The sequence below is a fragment of the Dendrobium catenatum genome, unplaced genomic scaffold (genome assembly GCF_001605985.2).
Source record: "Dendrobium catenatum unplaced genomic scaffold, ASM160598v2 fragScaff_scaffold_9, whole genome shotgun sequence".
NCBI lineage: Eukaryota > Viridiplantae > Streptophyta > Magnoliopsida > Asparagales > Orchidaceae > Dendrobium > Dendrobium catenatum.
This window is the reverse complement of record NW_021318471.1, coordinates 2,128,229-2,143,433: the sequence shown is the minus strand read 5'-3', so window position 1 is coordinate 2,143,433 and position 15,205 is coordinate 2,128,229. Positions and strand designations below refer to the sequence as shown.

Below are 15,205 nucleotides of genomic sequence, written 5' to 3'. Positions count from 1 at the left end.
ACCCGGCTTCACCGACACAAACTATCCAGACCACATGTGCAAGCTCAACAAATCGCTGTATGGCCTCAAGCAAGCACCACATCAGTGGTTCCAAAAACTAACCTCATTTCTACAAACAAGAGGCTTACGGTTCAGTCGTTCCGACCCTTCCTTACTCATCTTCAATCAAAATAACTCACATATTTTCCTACTAATTTATGTAGATGACATTCTCTTGACAGGAAACAACCCTGGCTCCATTCGGTCCCTCCTACACGATCTCCAGTCCAACTTCGCCCTCAAGCAGCTCGGCAATATTTCGCTCTTTCTAGGCATTCAAGTGCTGCACACTAATAACGGCATTTTTCTCACGCATGAACACTATGCAGCAAAATTGCTTAAAGACAACGGGTTCGAGGACTGCAAGGCATCTCCCACACCTCTCGCTCCGAACAAACTCACAAAACAGATACAACAAAGCCCTTCGTCGACCCTTCACAATACAGACGCCTAGCCAGAGCACTACAATACCTATCGATTACAAGACCGGACATAGTGTTCGCCACCAACCGCATATGTCAACAGATGCACCGACCCACCGATCACGACTACCAAGACCTCAAGCAAATACTTCGCTACATCAAAGGCACCATCTCCTATGGACTACCTCTCGTTTCGGGCGATCTCACCCTTCGGACGTTCACTGATGCAGATTGGGCTTCGGATCACACATATAGGAAATCTATCTCCGGGTTCTATACATTCTTGGGTCCTAATCTAATAACTTGGACAGTCAAGAAACAAGTAACCGTTGCCAAATCATCAATGGAAGCCGAGTATCGAGCACTCTCCGCTGCCACCTCAGACGTACTTTGGCTACGTCGACTCGCCTCCGAGCTCCTACTTCCTCAAGAATCACCAACGGTTATATACTGTGACAATGTATCCGCAATTGCTCTTGCCAAGAACCCGATCTTCCATGCAAGAACAAAGCACATCGAGATAGATTATCAATTCATCCGGCAACATCTCAACTCCGGTGATATCTCCCTTCAGCACATCTCATCCGAAAGTCAAGTCGCGGACATCTTAACCAAGCCATTCTCAATCACTCGCTTCAACAATTTACGATCCAAATTAACCATTCAATCCCCGAATGATTAATTTGAGGGAGGCTGTCAGTGAATGAATTATCTCCATGTATTTACTTAATTACCTGCACCATGTATTTACTTAATTACATGTACCTGAGTCTATTTAAAGACTCACTGTAACATTTCTAATTGAATAATACACTACATTTTCCTTTCCTCTGTTTCGCTTCTCATTCGCTCCTGAAGCTCGTCCTCTTCCCTCTCTCTCAATTACCTTCTCAAGGAAGACAAATTTGAAGGAATTAGTGATTCAAATGAGAAACCAATTGTAAAGCCAAGCTGCTTCAATTAAGAACTTTAAAAATTAATTAGGACATCATGCAAATTTTATTACTAGTAGACCTTGTAACACCTTGCCCAGTAATACTAAAGTTAAACTAAAGAAGAAAGTGAAACATCATAGCTTCGAAAATTTGATGAGTAGTAGTGACACCACCTAGCCAAAATGACATAACTAGGTAAATTTGGTTGAAGACTATAAACTTAGTGTTATATAGAAGACAACCCAATTTGTATAGTGCATATTTTAGTTTCATTGTAAAATTTAGTTATATCCAATTTTGTTAAGTATGTATGTTATTTTGTTGTTGATAATTGATATTATTCATGTATAGTTAAAATTTTCATTAAAGTGAAATTCCTTACATTGCTTAACTATTGAAATTGTCCTCCTATAGCGCTTGCACTTTGATAGTTAAATTGGGCAAATTAAAAATTATAATTAAAATTTATTTAAAATTAAGAATAATACAAATCTTAGGTGCTAAATTGAACAAAAAAAGGATATCAAATTTTAATTTAAAAAATATATCAATCAACTAAATAAAGCATCTAAGTAAATACCTCACATTGAATTTCAAATAATAAACCCTTAAGCAATGATTAATGTTTTCAAGATTGAATAATTAAGTTTAAAAAAAGGAGTGGAGCTCTAGTGATAGTAGCGGCCAGGTGAAGATTAGATGACAGTGTGACCGGGCTGAGATGGGTAGCCTGGTAGAGCTCCAATGACGATTGGTGGATAGGTGGAGGTCTACTGACAATTGGTGGAGGGACAGCCAGGATGGAGGCTCGCCTATGGTCGACTGTCAAGCGGTGATCTGTAGTGATTAGCAACCAGCCAGAGATCCAATGGCAACTACCAAGTAGAGATTTGATGGAGGTTGGTTGATGAATGTCCAATAATGATGGTTGGGTGTAAGTCTTGTGATCAGCAATCAGCCAAAGGCCCAACGATTGTCGATCAGGAAAGAGTCCAATAGTGGCGATTGGTCAACAAAGGTTTGGTAGCATTAGTGCTCGTGTGGAGCTTTGGGATACTTAAAGCTTTAGAGCTCTCTCCAATCTCTAGTCAAATTTCCTCTTCATGTAAAGAGTGTAGAACTATTTACATATTTTGGGAGTAGTATGCCCTGTAAATATTGGAAAAATCTGGAGCAAATGTGGAGCATTCATCAGACGGCCATTATTGATTCCCCAATCATATATGATTTTTTTATCATTTAGGTGCTTAAATGAAATCAAAATTAAATGGTCTTATGCTATTTGGATTCATCTCGTTGAGGTGCTCAATTTAACTATAAGAATATTATATTTGAATATCATTTGTTCATTTAATTTATGCTTTGTAGTTCCTAATTATGCTTCAAATCATTGATTTGGGTAGGGGTGTCAATTTCGGGTCACGGGTCGGGTTCGGGTTGAACCCGAAACTGATCCGGCACTATTCGGGTCAACCCGAACCTGACCCATTTTTTTTAAAACGGGTCAGTTTTCAGGACCCGAACCCGACCCGCTTCGGGTTCGGGTCAACCCGACACGACTCAAAGACCCTTATCCAACAAAAAATTGCTAGTTTCGGGTCAAAATAGGTCTATCTCGTCTTTTTCGGGTCAATCTCAGGTTGATGGGTCAAAATCGGATTTTCGGGTCAAAACGGGTCAATTTCAGAACATTTTTAGGTTAAAGGGTTAACCCGACCCGATTTTTGAAATGAGCCGAAATGTTGAACCCGACCCGTTTCAGGTTTGGGTTGACGCTACTCGAAATTTTCGGGTCGTGTCTAATATTGACACCCCTACAATTGTGCTCAAATTGGATTGTTTTTTAGGCCGTTAGATTCATTTTGTTGAAATATTAAATTTGACTATAAATTTGTTGAAATGAGAGCTGAAATGGTCCTGAATTAAATTCCAAAATATTCCCATTCAAATGTATATCAACATTCGTGCCCGATCATCATAATTACGTATGTATATATAAAATTTGAGTCGGTTAGAATACTCGGATCAAATTCTCTCCAACCATCCCACCCCGTTTCCTCAAATCCCCAGCGAGAAATCGTCACCTAACACAAATGGATTCCAGGCTGGAGAGACCGGCTGGGCCGGTGGACTGCTGTGGGACCAATTCCTAGGCGGCACATCAAAATGCGGTCACCCATGGTAGGTGCCGTGCCCCACTGCCCCTAGTTGCCAATTGTTCCGGTGGGGCCCACAAGAATTTAAGGGGCCCCAGTCCACCTACGCCCGGCCCGTGCCTTCTGACGCTTTTCATACCGCATAATCTACCGTCATTAATATTATTTTTAATGCTTAATACATTTTGAGTACACGTGTAAAAATTTGTAATTGTGCACTAACTACCCATCCGGAATATATAAACCCTGCTACGGCTGTCTCGATACATATAATATAATGATTTTAATGACAAAATTATGCCAACACTATCATATTTAAAGCTGGGGAAATTATTAGGTCCGGTCACCTGATCGAGAATACATCCGGATTTCTATCCGGATGTATTTTTCTGTCAGGTAATCGGACCTAATAATTTGCCTTAAAGCTGAGACCGTTCTCTTACTATTTTTTTGTAATAATTTTTTAGTATAATTTTTTTAAAAAATAAAAAATAATTAAACTAATAAAGCTGAGACCGTTCTCTTACTGCCAATAAATAGTAGCAGTTTAAACTAAGCTTTCAATAAAGATTAAAAGAAATACAACTAACTGTAGTTATTAAAACTGTTGTTAAAAATCTTTACTATAATAAAATGTCGTTGTACACAACTCATTTTGATCTGTTGGTTGGGAGCTTAGGCTACCAACTAAGAGGTTATGGGTTCGAGTCTTCTGTATGCGATGTGTGTCTAAGGGTTCGTTTGGGACGGCTTTTTTAGTGCTTTCTAAAACGGAGTTTTAGTATAAAATTTTTTATTTTTGTATTAAAACTCCGTTTTAGAAAGCAGTAAAAAAGCCGTCCCAAACGAAGCCTAAATCTGCCTTAATTGGCCTAAATGTCCCCAAAAAAATGTCCGTAAATTTTGGGTTTTTTACGGGCATTACTCCGCATGTAAAAAAAATTGCTTAAGGTTCTCCTTAAGCCATCTCCAACCGGGAAAAAATATTTTATACTCCAAAATGCAATATTACTCTAAAATGTAGTAACTCATTTCTATCCAAACTCTATTTCATAACATCAAACCAACTGAAAAAAAAATGAAGAAATGGTGTTTGTGAACCGTTCACTTGGCGCGAAATGCGGTTAAATTTGGCATTCAGTTGGAGCTCATGACTAATGCAAACACTCATTTGGCGTTTGGTTGGCAACTTCCACTCTACTGCGGATCGCCGTCAGACTTCCGCTGTATAATTATCGGACCAATGCCCGGCTAACGACAGCTACCAAACTTCAACCTAGCTATTGACCATCGTCGGACTTCCGCATGGCCAATGTCGGACCACCGCCTAGTCGCCGACCGTCGCCAGACTTCCGCGTAGTGGATAAAAGCTCGTTGTTGTTGTCATCGTTACAAACTCATAAATTTCAATCGTATCCATCTTCTTATGTTTGCCAAATCCACCTACAACTCAATGGATGGGGTCAATGTCTTAAAACGCTTCTTTTGTGATTGCCTTGTTTCTGGTTGGCCGGCTGCACATCAAAATAGTCCTCTTGCTACGAGAACTTATATCATCCATTCCATTTGTTTGCAACCCGTTCCTTCAACATTTGGTAGCGGATAAGAAAATCGTTCATCCTCATCGCTGTGCTCGGCCGCTTCTTTGTCTTCTTTGCTCAGCCATATTGCACACACATAAGAGGATCCCATTAATCTCCCACCTCATGAAACATTTTATTAATGAGTTTTTCCTTTATTGAAAAGGCTAGCAATCATCTTCTTATCTTTGCCAAACCCACCTGCAACTTAATGGATGATTACTAGTTATTAACTATTTAAATTGAATCCACATCAACGGTTTGATGGGAAAGTGAAGCGTTTGTTGGGTCCAGCTCAAAAGGGAATTCATGGAGAAATTATTCTGTGCGGGACGGTTTAGAGATCAATCAGAATGCGTCACATCAACTGGTACTGAGCAAAAAAAAAATGACGTTACGCGTTATGGTTGGTCTCCGGACACCGTCGGGGTCCGTACAGAATAATTTTTCTAATGGAGGGAGTTAGTTTTTTGCATTGATTTAGACATTTAAGTGCTTACACGATTCCCAAATTACACAATTCTTATGTATATATATTTCATGTGCTAGAAAATTTATAATATTTTATCTTTTATCAGGGGTGTCAATTTCGGGTCACCGGTCAGGTTCGGGTCGAACCCTCGACCCGAACCTGACCCGGGTTCAAGCGGGTCAGAAAGGCGCGAGGCAATGGGACAGCGGGCGGGAGCAGCATCGTGAGGCGCGCGGGGCAGCGGGAGACTGCGCGGGGCAGCAGGGCAGCGGGCAGCACGGGCGGTAGCAGCTGGCAGGGGGCAAGAGCAGCGGGCAAGGGCGGGAATCCAAATTTTTTTAAAATAAACGGGTTTTTGGGTTGACCCGGCAACCCGCCGGGTCAACCCAAACCCGACCCGTTTTTCAAATGGGTCGTGTCCAACCAGGATTTTCTGGGTCGGGTCCGAGTCGAATTTTCGTGTCGTGTCAAATATTGACACCCCTATCTTTATAATGATCCAACATGTATGAATAGAAGTTGTAGCGGATATAAATTTTTACGTGAAAATCACCAAAGAAATGAGAAAACCGTTGGCGCTTGAACTAGTTGTAATGAAGGTATAAGAAATTGTTCTTTTCTAGAACTGAAGAAGACTGCATTTCAAACTAATTGTTTGATACCCATTATAGGGATTGTAGAATTTGGGTGTCCATAGAAAAATAGTTGAAATCTGATTACAGGTTTCTTGGATTGAACGTCTTGGAAATCCGAACTTTGATTATAGCAAACTTATAGTCGAATTGAACGTCTTGGAAAGGCGAACCAATTGACACCAAAACTAGCCAAATCCAAGCCTAAATGAGTCCAAATCAATGGTCCAAAACATATTTGAACTATTCAAAGCTTAATTTAGAATACCAGATAAACTTCAAACGTGAGGAGCTTATATTCAAATTGAGTGGCTCGACAAGATGAATCCAACGAGCCCAATATCACTAAATTCCAATATCTTTAATACATTCAAATTACCAGTAAACGGTCCGCGATCAAATGGATCAATATCGTCCGTCCATTCAAACCACTCCCATTTTGACCTTGATCTTCCCCATTTTTACATGTCATGACTCTCTCAAAAAATTATAAATAGGCCTTCATTTTTCACATGAAGAGAGAAAAAAGGAGGAGAAGGGTAGAATTTGGGAGCTTACTTGACACCGACCATCGTCAGACTTATGTCAGTCCACCGACGGACTTCTTTCGGTCCAACGACCACCGCTGAAGTGTTTCCCGACCATCGACGGACTTCTGCCAATCCGTCGGCCACCGCGGACTTTTGCCCATCCCCGAATCATCGTCGTAGTTCTTCCCGACCATCGACGGACTCCCCGCCAGTCCGCCGACCACCGTCGGACTTCTGCCAGTCCTCCGATCATCGCCGGAGTTCTTTCTGACCACCTATAGACTCTCGCCCGTTCGCCGACCACTGCTGGAGTTCTTCCCGACCACTGACGGACTCCCGCAAGTCCGCCTACCACTGTCGGACTTCCGCGAGTCCTCCGATCACCGCCAGACTTATGCCCATCCATTAACCACCACCAGAGTTCTTCCCCACCACCGACGGACTCCCGCCAGTGCACTGACCACCGCCGGACTACCGCCTGTCCACCGACCACCGCCAGAGTTTCTTTCCGACCGTCGTCGAAATTCCACCTGTTCGTCGATCACTTACGATCCTTTTGACCTTTGTTGTGTGCTAACTACAGTCCTTCCGACCACCAACATCTGACTCTGATCCTTTCAACCCCTGTCGCCCAACTACCTCCTTTTCGACCATCGTCGCCCGCTGACTGCGGTTCTTCTAACCACCGTCATCCAACTATGGTCCTCCTGACATCCGTCGCCCACGAACTACAATCATTTCAACCACTATTGCCCAACTACGGTCCTACTACCCTCTATCACCCGCTGACTATGATCTTCGAACCACCAATGCCAACTACAGCCCTAGTGACCACAGTTGCCCGTCGACTACGGTCCTTCCGACCACTATCATCTGACTATAGTCTTTCTGACCTACATCACTTGACGACTATGATTTTGCCGCCCTAAACGAACATATTTAACATCGATTCTTCCAACTCCTAGCATATAATGCACTCTGTATGATGTATATTTGCTACATCGAGTCAAGAACTTCCTTCTAAAGAAGGTACTCATTTGTAATCAATTGCAACATTAGTGGATTCATTCAAACTAGGTTAGACCCTGTGATTTTTCTCATTTTCAGGGGTTTTCATGTAAAAATTATGGTCTCCCTTACAAACTATATAATCATACTCTCTTATTTATTTGTGTGTTGGATCTTTGTACAAAGCTAGGTCGCTAAACTATATCACTCTCTACCGCCTCAAATTTTTTAGGACGCAACAAGTAATAATAAGAAAAATTTTAGTGAATTAAAAAAGAATTTTAATAAAGTTTATCTATCAAAAGCAACTAATAGACAATTGAAAACAAAATCCATGATAAATTATTGTTGTGATACTATCAAATAGATTAGGCGTATCTTTTATCTTTAAAAAAAATATTTCAACTCTATTTTAAAATGCATACTTGTTTAATATTTTCAAATAATTTATTTTAAAGAATTTGTAGAAATTTTCTAATATTAGTTCACCTAACTTCTGTCAAACGAGTAAAAATTAATTTTACTATCATAAAATACATAGTCAATCAACAAATTTTATTGTCTAATATGGCTTAGTCATACTCTTTATAATGAATTTTCTTCAAAAAGCATGATTACTATATTAAAAATCATAACAAAGATAATTTTGTAATATAATTTTAAATTTTGACTAAAAAATAATTTAATTAATTACTTTTACCATTATCATTATATCTTAAATTTATATGAATAATGATCAACTCATACTAAAATGGAGATTAAATTGCAGCATTATTTAGCAGCGATTTAAAAAATGCTAGCGCATAATAGTAATAGCAAAAGTTAAACCCGCAATTATTTGTAGTGATTAAGGTTTCATTTGGAACAGTTTTCTTACTTCTTTCTAAAACAGCTTTCTCGTATAAAATTTTTTAAACTAGAAATTTTTATTAAATAAACCTGCTTTAGAAAATAATAAGAAAGATGTCCCAAGCTAAGCCTAAAACTGCTGTCGGTGATGACACAAATCTGCTTCAATTTCAACAGTTTAAACTGTTGGAAGAAATAATGTTGCAATTTCCTTCCCCAACGGTTGGAAAATGATGCGCAAGCTCTTTGCAGTGAATAACAAGCATGGTAATGTTTCAGCGGTTCTAGAACTATTGCTGATCTTTTTGTAGCATTTATAATCACTATAATAGCCCAAAATAAGTGTTATGAAAGCCAATTTTTCTAGAAGTGACTACGGGTGTGATCAATATTTGATACGTCCCAAAAATCTGACATGAATTGATCCAAAAATTCTGGGCCTGGATTGACCCGTTTGGAAAATGGTTTGAGTTCGGGTTTTGTATTTTGACCTATTTTTAATTTTGGGTCGGGTTCACGTCAAACTGAAAACTTGAAATCAACCCATATCATGATCCACTCTGCTCACCACGCCATCGCCTATTCTGGCGCTTCGTCATGCTCGCGCTCGCAAGGATGCACCCGCTTGCTTCGCCTCGCCCCGGTGTCTTATGTCCGTGAACCACCTGTCCTCACGCCTCTCTCCCTCGCCCAATCGAGTCTACATGCCAGGTTGGGTTGACCTGTGTTTAGTGTGGGTCGGGACTGGGTTTCAATTGCTGACCTGTTTGCATAATCGGGTTAAGAGATCAAATATTGAGGGCGGATCAATTTCGAGTTGAATCCAAATCCTACGTGACACCCCTAATAGTAACTATCAAATCATGATGAATTTATATGCTTATTTGTCTCTTTTTTTAATGTAATACATAGCCCCATAATATATTATTTTCGTTTAAAACCACAAAATAACAAAAAATGCCCCATCACCACAGCCATTTAATGGGGCTGCAAATTGTCGGGTTGCTTAAATAATTTAGTGGAATCATTGAAAGAATCCAAGCGAACACATTCGCCAGTAACGAATTCATATGGACACGCGCGTTATCGCAAAAGCATGCAACGTAGGATAACCACTGGTCTTATTGTGTGGATCAAGTGGAGATTCTTGCCAGGTTGAAGGAAGATTGTGTGCCTGAGTACATGCAATATGGTCCACTGCCTTTGCTTGAGGATATGGATTACGTTTGGGAACATATTCTTCATATATATTCCTCCCTCAAAGTTGGCCTCTAAATGCTCATCCATTTGTTGCTGGTGATTTATCAATACAACAATGCCCTCTCTTTTTTTTTTTTAGAAGATTAGATTTATCTCATATATAAGAGAAATTTTTTACTAATGTTATCTTAGGAAATTGGTTATTATCATATTGTCATGGAAAGGACCGTTGAACTTTTGATCATGAGAAAATTTGTGACGGATATGTGTATTGGCTGAAACTTTTATGACTGGTGTTTACTGTTGTTAGACCAGTACTATAAGGGATTAATAAAAAAAAATCATGATAGAAATTATATGTGATGAAATTCATGAACAGATGAGGAAAACCGATGGAGAAGAAACCCAGAAGAATGGGAAAGAAACTTGGATTTTATTAATGAAAGCTTATTCTGCCGTATTACAATAGGCCCCTATATATAGCTTACAAAGGGCAATGTGATACACGTGTACTGTTATTACAGGATGGCAAAAATACATAATTTGAATTTATTTATCTATTCTAACATTCCCCCGCAAACTGATAGTTGTGGAGCAACAGTTAGTTTGGAGCGAAGTGTTTTGAATCTCGGCGTGCTTAACGATTTTGTGAAAATGTCGGCTATTTGATCGATTGTGCTAATTGGTAGAAGCCGAATATTGTTGTTCTGCATATGATCCCGGATGAATCTTTGATCGATTTCAATGTGCTTGGTTCTAGCATGAAAAATAGGGTTGTTTGCCAAGGCTATTGCCTAAGTATTGTCGCAGAAGATGTCCACCAGTGTGGTGTGCGGGATGTGGAAATCGGAGAGAAGCCGTTTAATCCATAGTGTGTCCGCGGTGGCTGCGGCTAGAGCTCGGTATTCCGACTCCGTTGAAGACCTCGACACCGTGGATGGTTTCTTGACAGTCCAAGAAACTATGGTATCGCCAAGGAACGTGCAATGGCCGGAGATGGACTTTCTTGTGATCGGGTCTGCCGCCCAGTCCGCATCAAAGTACGTGCAAAGGAGTAAGTTTGATCTTGTTATGGGTATACCAAGATAAATTGTCCCTTTGATATACCTTAGGAGGCATTTTAAGAGATGAGTATGAGTTGCTTCCGGCTCGTGCATGTGTTGAGAAAGGGAATTGACCGTGAATGCTATGTCCGGCCGTGTAAGAGTTAAGTATTGTAGGGAACCGATCAGCTGCCGGTACGTCGTTTGATCGAAGCATGGTATGTCGTCCGAGAGCTGGGGAGAGATTTTTGTACAAGATGGATTAGCAACCGGATTACAGAGTGTTAGATCAGCTATTTGTAAGATAGATTGAGCATAAGAGCTTTGTGATATAAGATACTTATCTTTGGATGTCTCAATCTTGATTCCTAGGAAATGACTTGCCGGTCCTAGATTCTTCATTGTGAACGTTGTCTGGAGTTGTTTGAGGAGTTCCAAGATGGCCGAGGGATCGTTTCCTGTTAGTAGTATGTCGTCGACATATACTAGTAGATATATTTGAGTGCGGCCTTTGTGTTTGGTAAGCAAAGACTGATCGGCCTAGCTATGCTTGAATCCAAGGCTTAGTAGATAGTTTGTGAAGGTGGTGTACCATTGGCGCGAGGCTTGTTTAAGCCCATAGATTGCCTTGCGAAGGAGGCATACGTGGTCTGGTTGAGATGCGTCCTCGAAGCCCTTAGGTTGTCGCATGTATACCGTTTCGGTGAGATTGACGTGAAGGAACGCATTTGAGACGTCGAGCTGTTGAACCGGCCATTGGTAGAAGAGAGCGACAGTGAACAGAATGTGAATGGTTGGTAATTTTGCGACTGGGCTGAAGGTGTCGTTGTAATCCAACCCGTATTCTTGTCGGTTGCCTTGAGCTACCAATCTTGCTTTGAAGCAAGCCACGAACCCGTCTGAGTTGCATTTTGTGCGGTATGTCCACTTTGATCCGAGAATTGGTGCATTGATGGGAACGGGTACCAGAGTCCACGTTCCCTATTTTTGAAGGGCAAAGAATTCTTCTGCCATTGCTTTTCTCCAGTGAACCGATTTTGAAACTTCGGTATATGTGATTGGATAGTGTTTGACTGTTGTGTGGAATCTTGCATGTTATGAAGTAAATTGAACCTCCGAGCTGGTTTGAGGGAGCTGGTTTGACGTCTTGTAACCATGGGATGCGTAGTTGGGACTCGTTTAGAGGAATCCTGCAAGATGGGAGCAACATATACTATATTAGTATGATCTTGATTGTTGGTTGTTACTGGAGAATAGGTATCGTGATTGGCTAGAGGTTCAGGATTAGTCTTGGCATCTAGAATGCGAATTGTGGAGACCGGTAGGAGTAGAGACGGGTTCCTTATCAATTCTGGAGGAGGTTCTTTAGACATTGTGTTTTTGAAAGCGAAGGTAGATTCGTTGAAATGAACATGTCGCGAGATTGCTATGCGATTGGTTGTTGGATCCCAACATTTGTAACCTTTTTTATTTTTCGAATAGCCTAAGAAAATACAAGAAGTAAAAGTTGGAGTTAGTTTAGTGCGATTATGAGGAGGTTGTAGAGGAAAACACTCGCATCCGAAAGTCCGGAGATGATGGTAAGAGGGCTTGATGTTGAACATTAGTTGAAGGGGTGATATGTTGTTGATTTTTGCGGACGGAGTTCTGTTTATGAGATACGTGGCGGTGATCGCCGCATCTAACCAGAGCGAGTGAGGTAAGTGGGCTGTTTGTAGAAGCGTTCGAATTGTTTCCACGATGTGACGATGCTTGCGTTCAGCTATTCCATTTTGCTCCGGCGTGTAGGGGCATGAAGTTTGATGGAGAATGCCCGTGGTTTTGATGAACGTTTGAAATTGCTGATTGACGTATTCTCCTCCGCCGTCCGTGCGAATGGCTTTGATCTTGCAGTTTGTATGACGCTCAATGAACTTAGTAAAATTGATGAATATTTGTGTAACTTCAGATTTGAACATTAATGAAAATAACCAGGTGAAACGCGAATAGTCGTCAACAAATATTAAGTAGTATCTAAAACCTTGTTGGGAGGGGACCGGAGACGGTCCCCAAACATCGGAATGTATGAGCTCTAAAGGAGCCTGTTTACGATTTTCAGAAATTTCAAAATATAAATTGTGTCCTTTATAAAGTTTGCATGAATTACAAAAAGAAGAGGTATTAGAAATGTTGATAGCAGGGTTTGTCTTGGCGAAGTGCTTGAGTAACCGGTGATTAGGGTGACCAAGCCTATGGTGCTAGTTGGGAGACTAGTTTCTTGCCGCCGTGAGACCTGTAGGTTGTCCGTGCAGTGGCTTGATGGCTAGCTGATATAATCCGTCTTTACATGGGCCGCTGAGCTTGATTTTGTTGGTCGTCGAATCCTTAAAAATAAACCCGTTGGAGTCAAAAGTTATGGAGATGTTGTTATCTTTAACAAGATTAGACACAGAAAGTAAATTGTGAGAGATAGATGGAGTGTGGTGGAGTTGAGATAGAAAAAGCTTATGGGAGGGGGTAGGAAGTAGTCCCGTGCCAGAGTGAGCAATGGGTACTGATCTTCCGTCCCCTATAGTCACCATGTTTGTACCGTTGTACACGTTTGAGGAAATAAGGTTGTCAGCCGAATTCGTCATATGGGTGGAAGCTCCAGAGTCGATATACCAGTCGCCTGAGGTGTTGTGATCGGCGTTGGAAAGAAGTGTCTGATTGTTCTTAGAAGAGTTTTGGGATGGAACGTAGTTCGGGTTGAGACGATGCCAACACGCATCGGCAGAGTGGCCTTTCTTTTTGCAGATTTGACATGTGGTGCTGGAATACTGGGCAGATCGGCTGGTTTGAGTTCCCGGACGCGTTCTGCCTCTACGACCATGATCTTTGGATGCATAGAGAGCTACTTGGTTGTCGGTCGTTGCGGGAAACTTTAATGCTGTAGTCTGGAGGTGAATTTCCTCATTTATCAGAGAGCGTAAAGACTACCAAGACTGAGAGAGGATTGCATCGTACGGATGGATGTAGTGAACGGTAGGTAGGAAGGAGGTAATCCGTTCAGAATATATATCATAACGTCCTCGGGATCGACGGATGATCCCGCCGAGGCAATGCTGTCTACAATCTTCTTGATCTCAGTTAGGTACTGAGACATTGAAAGATTCTTCATGGAAACGTTGTGAAGCTCTTTCGTGAGCTGGATAACTTTGGACCTGTTTGAAGATTGAAACCTTGTCTGCAGTGCACACCATATCTCGTTCGTAGATTCAAGATGGAGAACATATGAGAGAACCGAAGGGGAGATGGTGGAGCACAATGCGGCAGCCAGGTTTTGATCGATGACTAGCCAGCTGGAGGAATCTTGATTTGGATCTGTATTTTCATTTACTGATGCATTTGTGGACGACGCGGAAGCCGTTTGAGGATCAAGAAAGATGATGAATCCATTTGCCTTGAGGACTTTAACGATTTGATTGCTCTAGATGGGGTAGTTGTCCGGAGTCAATTGATTTGGAACAAGAAATTTGAGGTTGGATAATAACAAATTTCATAGACGGTGAGATAACCTGATGAGAATGGAGAATGCCGGAATGGACTTCGGTGTGTGAGGCAATGGATGCCGGATTCGCTATTGATCTATGGAAAGGGGATCGTTCCTTATTCTGATACCATGATGAAATTCATGAACAGATGAGGAAAATCGATGGAGAAGAAACCCAGAAAAATGGGAAAGAAACTTGGATTTTATTAATGAAAGCCTATTCTGCCGTATTACAATGGGTCCCTATATATAGCTTACAAAGGGCAAAGTGATACACGTGTACTGTTATTACAGGATGGCAAGAATACATAATTTGAATTTATTTATCTATTCTAACAATATGATGATGATTTTGTGAGTGATGATGGTAACAAAATATCATAAAAGTTTCCTTGTGGTGATTATTGCCTTCTTGCTTCAAACAACATGTTGAAAACACAACTAACAATAAGAATCAATATAGCATTCATCAAGTAATGATAATAAATATAATACACTACTGGAATACACATCCACTTTGTGAAATGCAATGGTTGATTTTGCAATTACTAAGTGTTTAACAACAATGACTGATAATTTGCTCATAGCAAATATTTTGAGATAAGTTCAGCTGGTTGTAAATATAGATTTTAACATCTAGTTTTCAAAAAAAAAAAAAAAAAAAAAAAAGACATTGCAAACACCTCGCAAACAGCTCCAGCAGCTGATGGGAATAGGACCTCCAAATTGTTCTTTTGTGATTGGTGTTGATTGCAATAACCTACAAAATAGATAGAAATTTCCTTCTTCTTTTTTTTTTTTTTTTATTGTCTACGGATATAAAATACA

General features: G+C 40.7%; 2 protein-coding genes across 2 annotated transcripts in view; both read right to left on the bottom strand.

The window, feature by feature from the left end:
• Positions 1 to 10,617: 10,617 nt before the first annotated feature.
• Positions 10,618 to 11,268, bottom strand: LOC110092498 (uncharacterized mitochondrial protein AtMg00810-like). Its single transcript, XM_020817068.2, has one exon. It carries the CDS (start codon positions 11,266 to 11,268, stop codon positions 10,618 to 10,620), a length of 651 nt encoding a protein of 216 aa, XP_020672727.2.
• A 2,536-nt stretch (positions 11,269 to 13,804) lies between these two features.
• Positions 13,805 to 15,205, bottom strand: part of LOC110092497 — a 1,974-nt gene continuing 573 nt past the window's right edge. The window contains exons 2-3 of the mRNA XM_020817067.2: positions 14,403 to 14,498; positions 13,805 to 14,314 (exon numbers count right to left, since the gene is read on the bottom strand). Of these exons, the coding sequence (XP_020672726.2) occupies positions 13,805 to 14,314; positions 14,403 to 14,498 (606 nt within the window). The remainder of the gene's footprint in view (positions 14,315 to 14,402; positions 14,499 to 15,205) is intronic.

Coding starts and splice junctions, on each gene's coding strand:
- LOC110092498 (XM_020817068.2), bottom strand. CDS start 11,268: ATGAAGAATCTAGGACCGGCAAGTCATTTCCTAGGAATCAAGATTGAG.